At 41.7% G+C, this 19,214-nt stretch overlaps 1 protein-coding gene across 6 annotated transcripts in view; it reads left to right on the top strand.

Annotated features, from left to right (window-relative positions):
• The first annotated feature begins 6,485 nt into the window (after window positions 1-6,485).
• Window positions 6,486-19,214, top strand: part of LOC103910188 (GTPase IMAP family member 8-like) — a 38,236-nt gene continuing 25,507 nt past the window's right edge. For 4 of the 6 annotated variants that reach the window (XM_073943832.1, XM_073943830.1, XM_073943828.1 and 1 more), the window contains exons 1-2: window positions 6,486-6,533; window positions 9,040-9,099. Coding sequence is in view for 3 of the 6 variants with exons in the window: in XM_073943828.1 (XP_073799929.1) it covers window positions 6,518-6,533; window positions 9,040-9,099 (76 nt within the window). In the remaining 3 variants the exon portion in view is untranslated. Of the gene's footprint in view, window positions 6,534-9,039; window positions 9,100-16,753; window positions 16,879-17,249; window positions 17,313-19,214 lie in introns of all 6 variants that reach the window. The other 2 variants (XM_073943831.1, XM_073943829.1) reach the window with 2 other exon arrangements.

The following is a 19,214-nucleotide window of genomic DNA, read 5'->3' as shown; positions in this document are numbered from 1 at the left end:
CAATTTCATTTTTATTTAATTCAATTCAAGTTCATTTGTACAACAGCTTATCTGTTCACCTGTGCTTTAATTTATATATACATATATACATACATATATATATATGTATATATATGTATATATATGAGCAATATCACACGAGTAGCAGTGCGATATGGCTGTATATTGGCACTCCAGTCCCCACCAGTGCCGATATACAGCCATATGGCACTGCTACGAGTGTGATATTGCGTTTATACAACAGTTTGACGGCATAATTGTGCATATAAACAAAATCAAACATGGAGAGTCTCAAAAACCCTTTTGTATGAGGAACTACTTTCTTCCGGATTCAAATCATAAGCTGACAGTTAAACAGCTGAGCAAGCATCTTTTAAACTGTAGATCTGTAGTGTCTGCTTTCTGCTGGCTGTATGTGGGCGGAGTAATACACAAAGGGTAAAGAGGCTGTACGGGTGCTGATATTACTTAAATATATCATGGCTATCATCCAATCAGATTTGAGAACCAGACAGAACTGTTGTGTATATATATATATATATATATATATATATATATATATATATATATATATATATATATATATATATATATATATATATATTATTGTTCATTTTATGCAGATGTACTCTAAAAAATAACCTCAAGCAATGTAAAGTTGTTAATTCTTTCCAAATAGAGTTATCTTCTGAAAATTCTATTCATATCCCAATATTTAATTGCACAAAAACTAAATACTGCAATGTCAGTTTGTTTCCAACATCGTGCAGGCCTAGTCTGAAGAATGAATGATCTTAATTGCTCTGTCTAAATGATTTAATTGCTTTTTAATAGTTTTTTATTTGATTTAATCACTCATAACAAAGCATTTCTGACCAAAAAAAGAAAGTGATTAAATAATCTAAAGTGCAGGAGCTTGAGCTCATCACAGACTTTAAGGAGAAACCGGCTCAGTGTCATGATCAGTTTAGGAGTTTGAGAATCACTGGTGTATCTGGAACTGAAGGATCTGCTTTGTCAGTCACTCATAAAACACTGAGACATGGATTATGAGGAGGATTATGAAGGGTAATAGTGTGCCATATATAGCGTATACCCAAACGCCCTCTCCTCGGCACTTTCTACATGTGTATTTCAGGGTAACATGAAGATTTGCTGTACTCGCATTACTGAAACTGCTGCATAATAAACTACAGGAGCGTCTGGATCATGACTGAAATGCCTTAAACATCTGCTATTCTCACACGGTTCACTTTACCGTGGTAAATATACTCGATACAGTAGTTTGGTGTGTGGTTTTGTTTTCCTGCTGTTCTGTCAGAGTGTTTATTTCTGTGTTTCTCTGAGTAAATGAGATGATTTCTCTCCTCAATCAGATGTGTAGATGAGTGAGATTAAACCGCAGATGTTTGAATACTGCTGTCTGAGTCCAGTTACTGAGATTATAGACATGCAGTCAGAGTTTACCATAGAATAAATTAGCAGTGTTCTGTTGTGTGTTTACATTTCATTGAATTTTTAGTGTAATTGAATTTTTTTTTTAACTTCATTTGTGTACATGGAGTGTGCAAACAAGAGTACATATATTCTTACATGCTGGGGTATTGTGGACATGAAAAAAACCACAGTAAAAAATGTACAAAAAATGAAAAGAAAGGCTTTTTAGATAAACAACTGCATTTTTCTATCTTATGTATATATACTTACAAATTAGGGGTAATACATTTATAAACACTCACATATTCCTCAGAGATTTTGCTCCATATTAACATGATAGCATCACACAGTTGCTGCAGATTTGTCGGCTGCACATCCATGATGCCAATCTCCCGTTCCACCACATCCCAAAGCTGCTCTATTGAATTGAGTTCTGGTGACTGTGGAGGCCATTTGAGTACAGTGAACTCATCGTCATGTTCACCAGTCTGTGATGCGATGAAAGCAAAGCGTGCCTAAAGACCAACAAAGCACAAAAGTAGCGCAGCCACTAACACTGACCACGAGATTTAGGCTACTTCTTCTACCTCATGGTTTTAAGGTTAGTTGCGAACCAACTTTAATGGTGCATATCGCCACCTACTGTGAGTGTGAACAGATTGAACTGGCTTCCGAAATTGACCCTTCGCTAAGCCACACCCCAAAACCGCCACCCACCAATCGTGGCTTAGCAACCGTAGCTACGCGCAGGGACTCTGTCAAGCTTTCGAGCGAGGGGAAACAGGTCAAAGCGTTCAGCAAATGGATTGTGCAAGTCTGATACCCGCTATCCTTAATGTTTGGTGGAATTTTTCCCCTTTTCAAAACCTAAAACCCAAGAGGAGAAATGCCAGCGTGGATCAAGCTTTGTGAGGGGCGCTAAAGGAGCTGAAATGAGTTGGTTTTGTTTTGGTATTCCTGACATATTCAGTGATAGATCGACAGCAATAACTATTTATATTTCACAGCGGCCTTTTTTCCTGCTCGATATTATGAGCACTGCTCCGTAGTAAATTAGTCATAAAGTTAGCTAATCTTCAGCTAGCATCATCACACGGTTTTATATGCTAATAGTTCATCAACATGTATAAGTTTCTCTACATGAATGAATTTGATTTGGCACAAGAGTTGATTAAGTTGGCTGATTTTTCTTTTTACTTTTGCATGCAAAAAAACATTTTTTTGTGAAAAAAGCATGCTTTCTACAGCACCAGGAAGTGTCCTTCATGGTAGAGGGGAAATGGAAGGAGCTTGAAAACAAAATTGTTATAGAGTGATGATATATAAAATCCGTTGCCTGGGGTGTTTCACATTACCCCTTTCTCACCTAATACCTTGATAAAGTGCGGAATCTGTGCTCGTCCTCCTCCCTCCACAAGGGCTCGCAGGTGAGTTTATTCTGCGCGTGCACGTTTCGAGCGCTTTTATGGCAAGCCGTTCCACCTTAACATGTTCAGTGTTTGATGTCCTCAATGCATTTTTATCACTAAATAGTAACATTCTGACTAGTAACAAGGCCTATTAGAGAGATTTCTGATTCAGATCTTACTAGTAACGATAACAAACAGGAGAGCTCTATTAAAAATATGTTATTATTCTTGTATTCAATAAAGAAGAGAGTTTGCGGAAGTTTTGAATACAACTAATCGATCAAAATATGTGTACTAATGCCTAATGTCACCATATGAGTCAAATCTTACTAAAGTCGGATTAATCTTAAACTGTAAAGCTGTTTCTTGTCAGTTTATTGTGTTGTTTTGCTGCCCTTGCTGTACTGAAATCTGACTCCCCCGGCGTGCATGCACATCACGCAGCGCCTGCTCTGAAACCTTTAAATGTCACTTTAAGCTGTATAGAAGTGTCTCAAAGAATATCTGGTCTAATATTATTTACTGTCATCATGACAAAGATAAAATAAATCAGTTATTAGAGATGAGTTATTAACACTATTATGATTAGAAATGTGCTTAAAAAAATCCTCTCAGTTAAACAGAAATTGGGGAAAAAATAAACAGTGGGGTGAATAATTTTGACTTCAACTGTATATACACAGACTCTTAAAATGTCCATGTCAAAAGTTGTCATAAAATTGCCCATAATTTGAAAATAACATTTTCAAAACATTTATTTTATCATCTCTTTTATCCATAGAAAGACTTACATAGAGGAGACTCGATCATGCTCCATCTTGAACTGTGGGCAGCACGGGACTCAGCCATCACTGAAACAAAAGTTTCACGTTACACTGTATATTATAAACTAATTGTGTGTGTGTAGCATACTGTCTCTTTTCATTATACTACACAGAGCTTGTTTTCTGTGTTGTATTGTATTGGCTTTTTAGTTTTCAATTTAGTGTCAGTTCATTACAAAAAAAAAAAAAAAAAAACGAATGGGAAACTGAAAAAGGAAGTATTTTTATTTTACAGCTGATTTCTCATAATGTGTCTTATAGTTTTGACCCACACACAAAATATTAGCATTATTATTATAATTATTATTATATTGTCACTTTTAAAAGGCAAAGGGATGGTGCTTGTTAAAAGAGTAGTCTAGCAGGAGGATATTAAAATAGAAAAAGAATTGTTTGGTTGATAAAGGCATGTCATATTGCATGCATTTAGTAATAGTCATTTAAACCAAATGTAATTTAAATCAAGCACAAAAATAAATAAATCCAGGACTAAGAGGTAAATAGATAAATTATGAAAACGTAAAATCAAAAAGAGCTAAGTGAGTTATAAATGCAAACACAGTGTCGAATAATAAATGCTGAAGGTATAATCAGTGAATATGAGGTAATTATGCGCGGTTTTACTTTCGAAAATGCGGTCTAATCTGTCGACTACGTTTACCATTTGACGTTTTGAATAATTTTGAACACATTTATGTGCTGAATGTTAATCAGACAAAATGATCAATACAAGTTTTAAGATAAACCCCTTCTAGAGCTCTGCATGCTCAAGCAGCCTTGTATATTCAAGATCTTTTAAGCAGTTACTCATGTAGCCGGTCTCTGAGGTCTTTTAGCCATTCCCAGAACTCGTCTTAAGACTAAAGGTGTGTGCCTTCTGTGTGGTGGCCCTACGGCTCTGGAACTCTCTCCCGATAGCACTGAGAACTCTGGGATCAGTTGAACTTTTTAAAAAGCATTTAAAGACAGCTTTTTGGTTAAGCTTTTAATGAACAGGATTAGTGTTTCTGTATTTTGATTTTTAATTTGTTTTATTATGTTTTAACATGTGTTCTTTTATTGTCATGTGTTCTTTTACTTGTTTTTTCTTATTGTAAAGCACTTTGTGACTCAATGTCTGGGAAAGGTGCTATATAAATAAACCTTACTTTCTTACATATTTCTGAGCATGTGTTTTCAGTTCTTCAGATTCATGAGTTTCTGTATTGTCGTGTTAATTTTCCTTAAGCTCATCTCTGGTAAACACAATCCAGCAGTTTTTCTCACAGTATCTTCTCAATCTTCTTCAGTCTCTCTTCTTCAGTGAAAAGAGCTCACAAGGGGGCGCAGGTGAGTTTATTCTGCGCATGCACGTTTCGTCATTTAAGCGGGTTTATGGCAAGCCCTTTTATTCAATTCAGTTCATGTTTACTTCTATAGCGCTTTTACAATGTAGATTGTCAAAGTAGCTTACCATAGTTTTAGTTAAGTCCAGATTTATATTTATATTTATATTATAATGTTATATGTCCTAAATGCATTTTTATTACTAAGACTAATCTATTAGAGAGGTCTATAATTCAGTTGTCAAGTAAAAATAGAGCTCTGAACAGAAATCTTCCTATAATTCAGAGCGCTTTATCATTTTACAAGAACTACGATTAGAGAGCTAAATTATTAATTAGCATAGTAATAATATTTTAATTAAATACTCTTAATGTATCCGAAAACTACATCATATTCTCGAAGAGGATATAAATGACAAAATAGCTAAAGAATATGTGTAGCTAATATGTTTGTTTAAAAGTGTAAACAACTTCTACTGTTTTTTTAATTTTAAGCCTTGAGTAATACCTTGATAATGTGCGGAATCTGTGCTCGTCTTCCTCCCTCCACAAGAGCGCGCAGGTGAGTTTACTCTGCGCGTGCACGTTTCGTCATTTGAGCGCCTTTATGGCAAGCCGATTTACCTGAACATGTTCCCGGTGATTGATGTCCTAAATGAATTTTTATTACTAAGAATCACATTTCTAACTAGTTACAATGCCTCGTAGGGAGATCTCAAATTCAGTTCTAGTAACAATAACAAATAGAAATACAGCACTGTTACCGTGAAACCTTACTGTAATTAATAAGAGAGCTCTTCAAGTTATTATTAAATTACTAGTAGTATTTCTGATGACAGAGTCTTGATTCAGTTGCCTATATAGTTATTACTAATATAAATGAAGATGAGTAGTTAGATCATGTTTGCAATTAACTTTCTAATTGTACTAACAATTGTATAGCTTAAGTTTTACTAATATAACTTCAATTATTCATGCTAAAAACAGCAACAGAATCCATGATATATCGGGATTAAAACTTGTAATAGAAATTGTATTGTTTTCAATTGCAACTCTATCGGTCCTCTGTGTCTTTACTGTAACCTTTGTCTTGTATATTGAAGGCCTGTTAAAACCAAGACATCCTAATGAATTATGTATCGAAGCATAATAGAAACCCAGAGATAAATCTAATACATTTGTGAACATGCATGTAAAATGATAGCGAATATACTTGTACATGTTTGTATTTCAGCTAAACAAAGCATGTAAATGTGCATTTGTTTTCAGATATTTTGAAATATGTGTTGCATACATGTCATTTATTTTATGTATTTGAAATCCAAACATGTCATAAGTAATTTGCATAATGCCATATCAAATCTCCGTGTATTCAAATAGGTTTTGATTGTTAAAATATTGCGGATTGTAACAGTATTTGTAGCAGAAACTGGTTTCATTTGTTCACTACGTATGACGAATGGTATCAGTTTAAGCTAAATCGGCTTGCCATAGACTTTTACTTATTTCAGACGGAGTTATAATGGCAGAGAGCTCGCGTAAGTTTTGACTTCAACTAACCGATCAATATGTGTACTAACACGCTGAATATTACCAAAAGAGTCAACTCTTACTGAAGACGGATTAATTTTAAACTGTAAAGCTGTTCTTGTCGGTTTATTGTGCTGTTTTTCTGCCCTTGCTGTACAGAAATCTGACTCCCCAACGCGTGCACGCGCGTTACGCAGCGCTTCTGTTAAACTCAGAGGAGTTTATCGGAAAACATTTATCGATCTTTTTCCGCAATTAGCAGCAATAACGAGCATAGAAACGTGATCTGATTACCAGGCAGCACTTAAATGTGTTCAACATGATTCAAAACGCCAAATGATTATACCACATGTTCGAAAGTAAAACCGCACATAATTACCTCAAATTCATTGATTATATATTCAGTATTCATTATAAGACAGTGTTTTGGCATTTATAACTCAGCTCTAAGTCTACTGATCTGTTGTTGTGTGTGTGTGTGTGTGTGTGTGTGTGTATGTGTGTGTGTGTGTGTGTGTGTGTGTGTGTGTGTGTGTATGTATGTGTATATATATATATATATATATATATATATATATATATATATATATATACACACAAAATATATATGATTTTAAAAAATATTGTTATTGTTTTATTTTAATTTCTGTACAAACAGTTAAGGGTTATTAAAACGTATTAAATAAATAAATAAAACATATGCCTTAGAATAATATAAAATAAATAAATATATTTAATAAATCATATATATATATATATATATATATATATATATATATATATATATATATATATATATATATTTATAAAATATTTATTATTTAATATATGTTTACAAATATAAAATAACATGCCTTTGTATACCAAACATTTATTTCTCTATTGTATTATCACCCTGCTACTCTTTAAACAAGTATCATCCTTTTGCTTTCACCCTATTTTAAAAGTGACAACATAATAATAATTATGATTATAATTATAATAAAATTAATAATAATATTAATAAATAATAATCATATTTTGTGTATGGGTCAAAATAATTTGATGAAGTTTGAGATAAAGGAATCAAATCAACTGTACAATATTTAAAATATTATTTTCAGATGCACACATCTTATTTCTTATTGACTTATATATATATATATATATAAGCACAGTCATAAAATAGCAAAGCTTGTGCATTATGGGGAATAATATTCCAAATATTTTGCAGTTGATCTGATAATTTTATCTCATATTGTGGCAGATTTAAATAATTTACATTCTTTCTGTGTTTTTGTATATGGTACTGTATCTATAAACAATTAAAACATAAGTAAGAAGCCTTGTGCATTATATAAAATAATATTCTGCAGGCAGTTTAATTGGTTTGAAACTAAATTTCTATGAATATTAAACTTCAGGCTAACTTTATAGTAAAGTTTATAGGTTATAGTATTTCCCTTTCCTTTTTGTAAATAAATGATCCTGCATAATAACTAGTTAACTGATCAACTGCAATAAATATTGTTGTATACTTTAGTTTTTACTACGGTAAACTGTATAAACTATACTTTAATCCTAAATTATATAAGACTACAATTGGATCAGTTTTATATATTAATTTAGTTATTGTGTTATCATAGAATCACCAAAACAGATAAATTCTAGGGTTGAAAAACACTATCTACTATCAGTATCTGCTCTACTTGCTATAGTATTTTACATATCAAGATTCATCCTTTTTTTTCCAAATCCAGTATATTTACAATGCAAGCAGCAATATTAAACAACACAGAAAACATGCTCTATATATTATGATTGATTGTGTGTGTTGCCCCCCCCTCTCTCTGTATATATATATATATATATATATATATATATATATATATATATATATATATATATATATATATATATATATAGTAGACACTGGCTGCCAGTTGCTGCTCGCATCAAATTCAAAGCTCTGATGTTTGCTTACAAAGTGACTTCTGGCTTTGCTCCTTCTTATCTGCTCTCGCTTCTGCAGATGTATGTGCCCTCCAGAAACTTGCGTTCTGTTAATGAACGTCGCCTCGTGGTTCCATCCCAAAGAGGGAAGAAATCACTTTCGCGAACGCTCACGCTCAATCTGCCCAGTTGGTGGAATGAACTCCCTAACTGCATCAGAACAGCAGAGTCACTCTCTGTCTTCAAGAAATGACTAAAAACTCAACTATTTAGTCTCCACTTCACTTCCTAATCTGCAATTGCCTCTCTGGATATCACACTAACTGTACAAAAAAAAATAAAAATAAAAATAAATAAATCAATAAAATAAAATAAAATACTAATACTTTCCTTCTTAGACTTTACAGACCTGAAACTTGCTTATAGCACTTTTTCATTGTTGCTCTTGGTTGTGTAAATTGCTTCCTTGTCCTCATTTGTAAGTCGCTTTGGATAAAAGCGTCTGCTAAATGACTAAATGTAAATGTAAATATATATTTATATATACAGTGGGTATGAAAGTATATATTTCTTTTGTTTCAGTGATTGCTGAATACCAGGGGACTCCCAGATGGAAATGGAGCATTGAGATACCTCCTACTTGTAAGTCTTTATATGTATAAAAAAGAAAGAAAATGGCAATGTGTGGAAATTATGAACAAATTATGACTTCAAATTTCTAAACAACCAGTGGAGACCCTTAATTTCTCACCATTGGGATTTTGTATAAAGCCAATTGTGCCTTATGGCCAGGACTTGACATTAACTTTTTTGATCACTGGCCACAGTGGCTAGTAGTTACTTGTCACTCTGCATGTTCACTGGCCACAGTTTTGTTGTTGGGAAAAAGGTTTTATATGCATGAATTCGACTTTGACATGCTAAAAATACTTGATTTAGATTTTGTGTTATGTCCACATGCGTTCCCCTTCGGGGGGAACTTCAGCACTATAAGTGGATTTGATTGTAAAATCCACGCATTGGGAGGTTCGGTTCAGAAGCTACTCGTCTGAAAGAGTATTGAACGGGCCAATTAAGAATGAATTGGCAGCGCAAGCCTGCGCAGGTGAGCGGCATAAGCAATCAACTGAGTATATAAGCTCACCTGGCGCCAGCAGACGCTATCCTTTTCGCTTCAGAGACTTTCTGATCGAGTCGATGAGGGTTCCTCCTGCTGTGACCAGCGATTCTGAGCGAACGAGAGCATTCTCCCGGTCCAGAGTGTGTACACGCAGCGGCAGACGGTCGAGCTAGGTTTCTCCCTTGCCTGGCGTTCTTTGGGTCCGGTCCTCCAGAGCGGTGCGTATAAAGTTGCAAACTTCACAGAAAGAGCAACACAGTCGTGCAGCACGTCCTTATCAGGACGGCGCTCCGACTGTGCGTTTCTGGATGCGGTGGTTTCCTGTCCTCGGATGATGGGCGCGGGCACTGCGTTACATGTCTGGGGGTCCAGCATGTTAATGCGCTGCTCGCGGGCAGTTCATGTCGTCATTGCGATGCCATGACTGTTGCGCAAGATCGCGGTTAGCCTTTGCAAAAGGGCGAACCACCCCAGTTGTCCCCTGCTCTGCAGCGGGCACTCGGGCAGATCTGAGGGTTTCAGCGAGAGATAATCCGTCGCCCACGGGCCCGCGGACCTCCCGCTCCTCTAAGCGCTCCATCCAAGCTTCGGGCGGGGGAAGCGATCCGTCTAACAGATGGTAGCCCTTACGCCCGATGACACCGGAGACCAGATGTCCACCGCGGCATCGGAGGGTGGGCTTTCATTGTCCGATGATGATCCAGACCCGCTCGCCCCCTTCGGGCTGGTGAGCGCTGTCACTACGGATCCTGAAACGGACATGTTAGCCGTGCTTTCCCGGGCTGCTTCGGCCGTGGGTTGGAGATGGTTTATCCCCCAGCTCCGCGGCCGGACCGACTAGAGGGGCGTTCCCTTCTTCCCGGAGGTGCACAGTAGGCTCACGCGGTCTTGTAAAGCACTTTTTTCTGCTCGTGCTGCGTGTTCCTCCACCCTAACCACTCTTGACGGTGAAACAGCCAGGGGGTATGTGGCGATTCCTCAGGTTGAGTGCGCGATGGCGGTAAATCCGCGCGGCGCCTCTTCTTGGCGGGGTCCGCCTCGTCTCCCATCCAAAGCCTGTAAGTTATCTACCTCCCTCGGAGCTAGAGCTTACATAGCTGCGGGCCAGGCTGCTTCCGCCTTGCATGCGATAGCCACCTACCAGCGCTACCAAGCGCAGGCGCTGGCCGAGCTGCACGAGGGTGGGTCCAACCCAGGCTTACGAGCTTCGCACCGCCGCCGACTTAGCTCTTCAGACTACTGAGTCCGCTGCGTGTGCGTTGGGGAGGACGATGTCCACATTAGTGGTCCAGGAGCGCCACCCCTGGCTGATATGCGCAAAGTCGACAAAGTCCGCTTTCTTGACTTCCCCATATCCCCAGCCAGGTTCGGCGACACTGTCTGTGAATTCACCCAGGAATTCAAGGCGGTGAGAGAGCAGTTGGTGGGTGATGTCTTATCGGCGGTCCGTAGCCCGCTCCGCCCGCCGTGCCATTCATACCTGCTCCTCGCCGAAGGCGCCCGCCTACGAGAGCTGCTCCGCCCCCGCACACGCCTCCGGCGAAGCGAGCGCGTCGGGCACCTCGGAAGCAGGCAGCCCCCCTGCCCAGAACGCCGCTAAGTCCGGCAACGGACCGCGAAGCGCCCCTGGGACAAGCCATCTGGAGAAGAGGGAACTTGCTCTTTCCCCGCTGGAGGGCGGGGCCCCATTTCCAACGGCACTTTTTACTGCCATGAAAACATTATGAAAGGGCACTTTTCACTTCCCCAGATGTGACAGCCCGAAATCTGCCAGTCTGGGACGCTATGCTTTCTAGCTTGCAGATTCGGTGCGTTTCGCCAGTGGCTCACGAGCGCTGGGAGGACGGTCTCCTTTCTCCCACCCCTCGAGCCTCCCCTCCGGAGCTCGGGTTTGGAGTGAGAGCAAATATCTCACCTCCAGCTTTTCCGTGGGACCCGCGAGCTTCCCGGATCAGCACACCCACTCCGCGCTGCCCCACTGCTGGTACGTCAGCGATTGTAGCGATGAGTCCATTAGCGAGAGCTCTGCCTGCCTGGTTAGCGCGGGCCAGCTCTTCGCGGTGGCTCATACGCACAATCAGACTCGGCTATGCGATTCAGTTCGCGAAACGGCCCCCCAAGTCACGGGTGTGTATTCACCAGGGTCAGCCCCCTGTCCGCCCCTGTCTTGCGAGAGGAGTTTGCTGTCCTCCTGGCGAAGGATGCAATCGAGCCGCTCCCTCCAGCCGAGATGGAGAGCGGGTTTTACAGCCCACGCTTCATCGTGCCCAAAAAGAGCGGTGGGTCACGGCCAATCCTAGATCTGCGCGTTTAGAACCGCTGCCTGCACAAGCTGCCATTCAGAATGCTCACGCAGAAGCGCATCCTCCGGTGCGTTCGTCCTCTGGGTTGGTCTTCAGCATTAGACCTGATGGACGCGTATTTTCATGTCTCCACTCTTCCTCGCCACCGACAGTTTCTGGAGTTTGCGTTTGAAGGTCGAGCTTGGCAATACAAAGCCCTCCCCTTCGGGCTCTCTCTGTCTCCGCGGGTCCTCACCAAGCCCGCGGAGGGTGCCTCAGCGCCCCTTCGGCTCGCGGGCATCTGCATACTCAATTTCTTTACGACTGGCTGAATTTTGCCCTCTCTTTTGATTATGCTCAGAGTTGATTATGCACAGAGACAAAGTGCTCTGGCACTTCCACCTGTGGGGGTTTCAGGTCAACCGAGAAAAGAGCAAACTCGCCCCCGTGCAGAGGATCTCTTCTCTCGGGCTGGAGCTGGACTCGGTCACCATGGCAGCGCGCCTCTCCGGAGAGCGCGCTCAGCTGATGCTGTACTGTCTGAGAGAGCTCGACAGTAAAATAGTGGTCCCACTGAAACTATTTCAGAGGCTCCTGGGGCATATGGCATCCGCAGCCGCTTCATGCCGCTCGGATTATTCTATATGAGACCACTTCAGCACTGGCTTCACGATCGAGTCCCCAGACGCGCATGGCACGCGCGCGCACACAGAGTCTCTGTTACTGCGCTGTGTCGCCGCGCCCTCAGCCCTTGGAGCGACCCCTCGTTCCTACAGGCCTGGGTGTCTCTAGAACAGGCGTCCAGTCTTGTTGTCGTTTCAGCAGACGCTTCCAACACGGGCTGGGGGGCTGTGCGTTGCGGGCATGCGGCTGTGGACCTGTGGAAAGGTACCCAGTTGCATTGGCATATCGCCTGGAGCTGTTGGCAGTGTTCCTCGCTCTCCACCGTTTTTTTCCGGTGTTGGAGCGGCAACACGTGCTGGTCAGGACGGACAGTACGGCGGCGGTGGCGTATATCAGCCGTATAGGGGGTATGCGCTCTCGCCGCATGTCTCAGCTCGCCCGCCGTCTGCTCCTCTGGAGTCATCCGCGGCTGAAATCGCTGCACGCCATTCATATTCAGGCAAGCTCAATCGTGCAGCCGATGCGCTCTCACGGCAGCCTTGCGTCCTTGAGAATGGAGACTCCACCCCGAGTCTGTTCAGCTGATATGGGCGCGATTCGGGGAAGCCCAGATCGATCTGTTGCTTCCCCCGAGATCGCTCATTGCCAGTTGTTCTTTCCCTGATCGAGTGCTCTCGGCACGGATGCACTGGCTTACAGCTGGCCTCGGGGCACGCGCAATACGCGTTTCCCCCAGTGAGCCTGCTCGCGCAGTTACTGTGCAAGGTCAGGGAGGACGAGGAACAGGTTGCTGGTTGCGCCCCTCTGGCTCAACCGGACCTGGATGTCAGAGCTCTCCCTCGCGATAGCCCTCCCCTGGCAGTCCCTTCGAGAGAGCACCTACTCTCTCAGGGACAGGGCACCACCTGGCACCCTCGCCGATCTTTGGAGATTTTTAGACGCGAGGAAGACTTAGGTAACCTCCGATTGCGGTGGCTAATACCGTCACTCGGGCTAGAGCCCCCTCCCCGAGCGCGCCTATGCCCTGACGTGAAGTCTATTCACTCAATGGTGTGTCTCTCGCTGAGAAGACCCCCGTAATTTGCCAGATCAGCGTTGTGCTTTCTTTACGCCGAGAGAAGTTGGAGAGCAGGCTGTCGCCCTCCACACTCAAGGTTACGTGGCTGCCATCTCCGCTCTCATAACGCGGTGGCTGGCAGCACCGTGGGAACGCATAACCTCATCATCCGGTTCCTCAGGGGCGTTAAGCGAATTAATCCACCCCGCCCCCTCTCATGCCCTCTTAGGATCTCGCCCTCGCTACACAAGCCGCGTCAGATCCCTTCGATCCTCGACTCAGTATATTTCTGTCCCTGAAGACAGCTCTGCTGGTCGCGTTGATATCGATTAGAGGGTCGGGGACCCGGAGGCATTTTTCGGTCAGTGACTCGTGCCTGTAATTGGGCTGGCTTCTCTCACGTCCTGAGACCCCGCCCGCGATATGTGCCCAAGGTTCCTACCACTCCGTTTTAATACGAGGTAGTGAGCCTGCAAGCGCTGCCCTCGGAGGAGGCAGACCCAGCCCTTCTTTATTGTCCAGTTCGCGTTTTGCGTATTATCCGGACCGCACTCAGAGTTTAGATCATCTGAGCAGCTCTTCGTCTGTTATAGCGGTCGGCAGCAGGGAAGTGCCGTACCGAAATAAGTTCCCACTAGATTGTGGATGCCTTTCTTTCACTATCAGAGCCGAGATGAGCCGCGTCCCCCGAGAGCGCGTGCGCACTCCACTCGGAGCTTCGCATCCTCTCGAGCGCGCACGCGGCGCCCCTCTAACAGACTTCTGTAGAGCTGCGGGCTGGGTGACACCCAACACATTTGCAAGGTTTTACAATCTATGAGTGGAGCCGGTTTCCTCAAGGGTATTAGGTAACCCTTGGTGATTGAGGAAACAATTCGGTAGGGTGTTGAAACACGCTTGCTGCGCCATTTTCCCTAACACGGAGATACGTGCGCCTTTTTATCTGTCAGTAAAGTTCCCCGTCAGGTGAGCCCTGCAGATTCCTCCGTGGCCCCCAGCACTGACTCAGCGGAGGAGTCACTTGCTGGCCCACTACGTTGTAGGTCTGCCCGCTGGTCAGCCCGCGTTTTGGGTAAAGGTGCCTGCTATGCGTGGTCCCCACTAGGCGATCCCATATGCTTATTCAGCCACGGTTAAGTCCCCCCCCCTGGGCGGACCCGTGTCTTCCCTCCCCGCTAACCACTCTTTTGCTATGCGTACTCCCCCTTTTTAGGGCTAGTCCATATGTAAATTCTGCCATCTATCCCCCCTTGGGTAACGGATGGCCTCCGCAGCGTCCTCCCTATCGGGATTGCACGCTTCCCAACGTACTGTCGTATTTTCCTAGAATTATCTAGATGCTCACGACTTCCCAAAAATATATATATAAATCCGTAAAACTTCTGTTGAAGTAGGATAAATTAGGGCCAGGGACACGTTGGAGGACCGCGCCCCCCATGATGTGGGTGCGTCACGCTTGCTTGACTATCTCCTCATCGGGGGTGTTGGTAAGGTGCAGTCATTATGGCGCTTTCAATGGGCTCCCAATGCGTGGATTTTACAATCAAATCCACTTATAGTGCTGAAGTTCCCCCCGAAGGGGAACGTTCGAGGTTACTAAAGTAACCCTTCGTTCCCCGAGGAGGGGAACGGAAGCACTATACTCCGTCGCCATAATGACTGTCCCTTAGCTGTTGAAAGTCTCTTCAGCTTAAAAAGGATAGCGTCTGCTGGCGCCAGGTGAGCTTATATACTCAGTTGATTGCTTATGCCGCTCACCTGCGCAGGCTTGCGCTGCCAATTCATTCTTAATTAGCCCGTTCAATACTCTTTCAGACGAGTAGCTTCTGAACTGAACCTCCCAATGCGTGGATTTTACAATCAAATCCACTTATAGTGCTTCCGTTCCCCTCCTCGGGGAACGAAGGGTTACTTTAGTAACCTCGAACGTTCTCATTCATTTCACATTTTGTGTGTCGTGTATGAGTTTACTCAATGTGTATGAGCAAATGGGTCATGGTTTCATAGTGTTATATTACAATTAGTTTTTATTTCACATGACTTTTCAGAGCTGAAAACTAAGGGTTTACCAAATTTATCTCTGACCACAGCAAACATCAATTATTTCTTAGCCACAAATTTTAAATGTGTCAAAACAAGCTAAATATAGCTGTATTCTTTAATTTTTATTTAACAAAACATTTCTTTAAAAAAAAAAAAACAAAGAAAAACTATTTACTTTTAAAGATCATTATTGTCATGCATCTAAAATATGCACAGTAATTTGTCCTGGCTAAAGGTCTCTCAGATCAGCAGTTAACTACGCATAAATGAAGAGTTAATCTCATATCAGAGCAATGTTGTTGTAAAAAAAATTATACTTAAACCATATTAACAAATATAACCATAAGCAAAAGAAAGCAGGTGAAAAACATACTGTGTGATAATGGAAGAATGATCAGACGGTTAAGGCCAATTAATAATCTGTCAAAGTGAAAGCAACCGGTGCTGCTTACAAAAAGACATATTTTGAGCTCTTGAAAGCAGCAAGACTGTGGGTGCATGAGCATCACTTTTTGTCAGTTCTATATGAAAGAGAAGCAAGGAAACAGGAGCGCGCACACGCTTTAAACAGTAGCGCGCATCACATCAGCTGTTTGCGCGACTGATCATCCTTTCATTTGGTATTCTGCTGCTTTCTTCTGCTTGCGCAAAAGCAATTATTTTTGTTAGTCATGCTGTTTCTAGATTCTAAAATCATATTTGCACGCATATTGGGTCATTCTTTTAGTCGGACCCTGCTTTTAAGAAAACCACAATTTAAAATTTATTTTTAACCTGCCAAAGGGGCTAGTGTGAGTAATTGTCTAACCAAAGCTGAAATCTATCCGCATTTGGCGGGTTGGTGGGTGTTAATGTTAAGCCCTGCTTATGGCTATGTTAATGCAAACAGCTTTTCTGGAATTTTTTATATATTCCCCATGTTTTACTTCTATAAATCTAACTTAGTGCATAAAAAACAATTGTTTTTAATTATTGACTTATGCAAGATGCCAACAACACAATTCTACTCAAAAAATTATCGAAAAAAGTGCACAAAAAAGATTAACTGTAGTTCATAATTAATCGAACTCAGCCTTCTGCAGCAAGCACACCTTGGTAATAGGTCTTTCCAAACAGCTGGTTTGTGTTTTAATCCATACTTGACGAACGAATCCTCTTCGATCTGGGAAGGTTTGGATCACTCGACCTGTTGGCCAAGTATATCGAGGAGCTGGGCTGTCCATATATGATCACAAGATCGCCCACAACGAGGTTCCTCTTAACTCCAACCCATCTCTGACGTTCCTGTAGCTGAGGTAAGTACGTTGGCCGGGAAGTGCAAAACAACATTACAAGTGTGAAACACTTTTACAAAGCTTGAGACAAATTTACATTTTGAAAAAGATTTTTACTTATCATCAGACACAATTACATTCCGGTGTGTGGTACATGCCCTTTCCGTAGGGAATCTGTAATTGTAAATTTGTTTCGGGACATGTAAAAGTGTTTTGCGTCTTGTTAATTTTTTTTTCTAAAATGTAAATTTGTTTTGTCCTTGGTAAAATAGTTTTTCCTATGTAATTGTGTCTGATGATAAGTAAAAATGTTTTTCAAAATGTAAATTTGTCTCGAGCTTTGTAAAAGTGTTTCACACTTTGTAATGTTGTTTTGCACTTCACATCAACAGATCCAAAGTTATCCACTCCAGTATTGAAAAAGGGAGGAAGATCCGATGTGATCCTTTTCTTTGGCAAGTCAGCCATTTTTTGTTCCCCAACTTTGCCTTGAAATCGTTGACACTCAACACACTCAGAGATTACTTTCCTACAAGCAGAGTTTGCATTAATAATCAAGTACCTCTTTCGTAAAGTTGACAACATGTGGTTTCTCCCTGCATGACCTAGTTGTCTATGAACATGTTGCATGATAAGTTTGGATACATTATGTTCTTTCAGTAAAATAACAGATCTTTTTGTCTCCTCTGGTATTGCTGCTCTACTATGTCTTCCACCCAATCAAAGTAAACCATCCATCAATACTGGATCAAGATTGTAAAGGTTACTACTCCTTTTAACTCCAGATGTTTCACTTTGCTAGGAAGAAATTTCTTGTTTGAATGCTTTAAGTTGAGAAAATCCAATAATTGCTGATTCTGCTTGAGAAAGATCATCTGGTGTAAGATTTTGACCAAAGAATCCAGTTCGAAACCTTTTCATTTCCTCATCAACTTTGTCCTGTTCTACTGTAGAATTGTTCGTTCCAGAATTGAATGAGGACTGAATGCATTTTCTTTGTTGCTTGAGCTTCAAAAGAACATCTTTAAACTTTAAAATCCATGCCACTGCTGTTTTCAGTTTTGTCCAATCAGAAAAATAGTTCAAGAGTTGATGAGTAGCACTGTCAGGACAGTTTGAAATAGCAGCATTTACCACTGTATCCCTTTTTACCTCGGGATCATTCATTAAAGTTTGGCCAAAAGAGGACAGTGGCCATTCTTCCGAAGCTTCTAACAGAAAATCTGGACCCTCTATCCATCTGCTGGACTTTTCAATAGACATGCCTCTAGAGGCATCATCAGCAGGATTCAATCTTGTACCAATATGTCTCCACTGTTCAACATCTGTTGCATCCCTGATGACCGATACTCTATTTGCAACAAATGTATGAAACCTTTTGGCATCATTGGTAATTTACATTAGTACAGTTTGGCTGTCTGTCCAAAACACTGACTTATCTAGGTCTAATTGGATTTCCTTCCTAAGCATCAGGTCAATTCTGACTGCTAAAACAGCAGCTGCAAGTTCAAGCCTTGGTATAGTTATTTGTTTCAAAGGAGCAACTCTAGATTTTCCAAGCATGAAGGAAAGTCTCACCTTTTTAGTTTAATCTTCCAGACGCAAGTAGGAAACCGTGCCATAATCACATTGACTTGCATCTGAAAAGTGATGCAACTGAGCTGTCCTGATCATTCCAAAATCCTTTGACTTGATACATCTGTCAACTTTCACCATGGTTATCTTGTTGAGATCTTGCAGCCACTCAGCTGTGAACCTGTGAAGATGGCGCCTGTGTTTCTGTCGGCATGCCGTCACCTTGTTCTTATCTATGGCTCTTTTATCCTGCTTTTCTTCCTTTTAAACGGCGTTTCATCACTGCATAAGTATGATCGCGAATTTCTGCTTAGCATCAGGAACTTTGTTACGATACGCGGTTATGATTCAAATGGACGGAGGCCACTGGATCCTACATTTCAAACCCGCCTACCGGTAAACATCGGTTGTATACCTGATTGCCTGCTAAATCGGAAGAAGCGATATAGAAAGCAGGGAAAGAGAGGTGGTGTTTCAGTGAGACTTAGAAGATTAACTTTACCCAGAGCTTCGACCTCGCACCTGGAGCTGTCAGCGGTGGAGGGCGTCGGCTGTGAGTTGTTGTCGAGTAGGCGCCACTGGACGGTCTCCTTTGAAGTAAGGTCCTCTTTTCTTCGTTATATCATACCGGATTATTCGGAGACAATGCTTCATTCTAGAACTGTGCCCGCGAAATTTCGGAACGGTGGAATAAATGCCCTTAATCTTAAAGCACTGGAGTACGTTCCCAATCCAACACACTCTTCTGCCACTCTCTCAAACTCTTTAGATGTTGAAAGTTT

The sequence above is a fragment of the Danio rerio genome, chromosome 3 (assembly GCF_049306965.1).
Source record: "Danio rerio strain Tuebingen ecotype United States chromosome 3, GRCz12tu, whole genome shotgun sequence".
NCBI lineage: Eukaryota > Metazoa > Chordata > Actinopteri > Cypriniformes > Danionidae > Danio > Danio rerio.
Note: the sequence above shows the minus strand (reverse complement) of the source record. Positions and strands in the feature narration are given on the sequence as shown.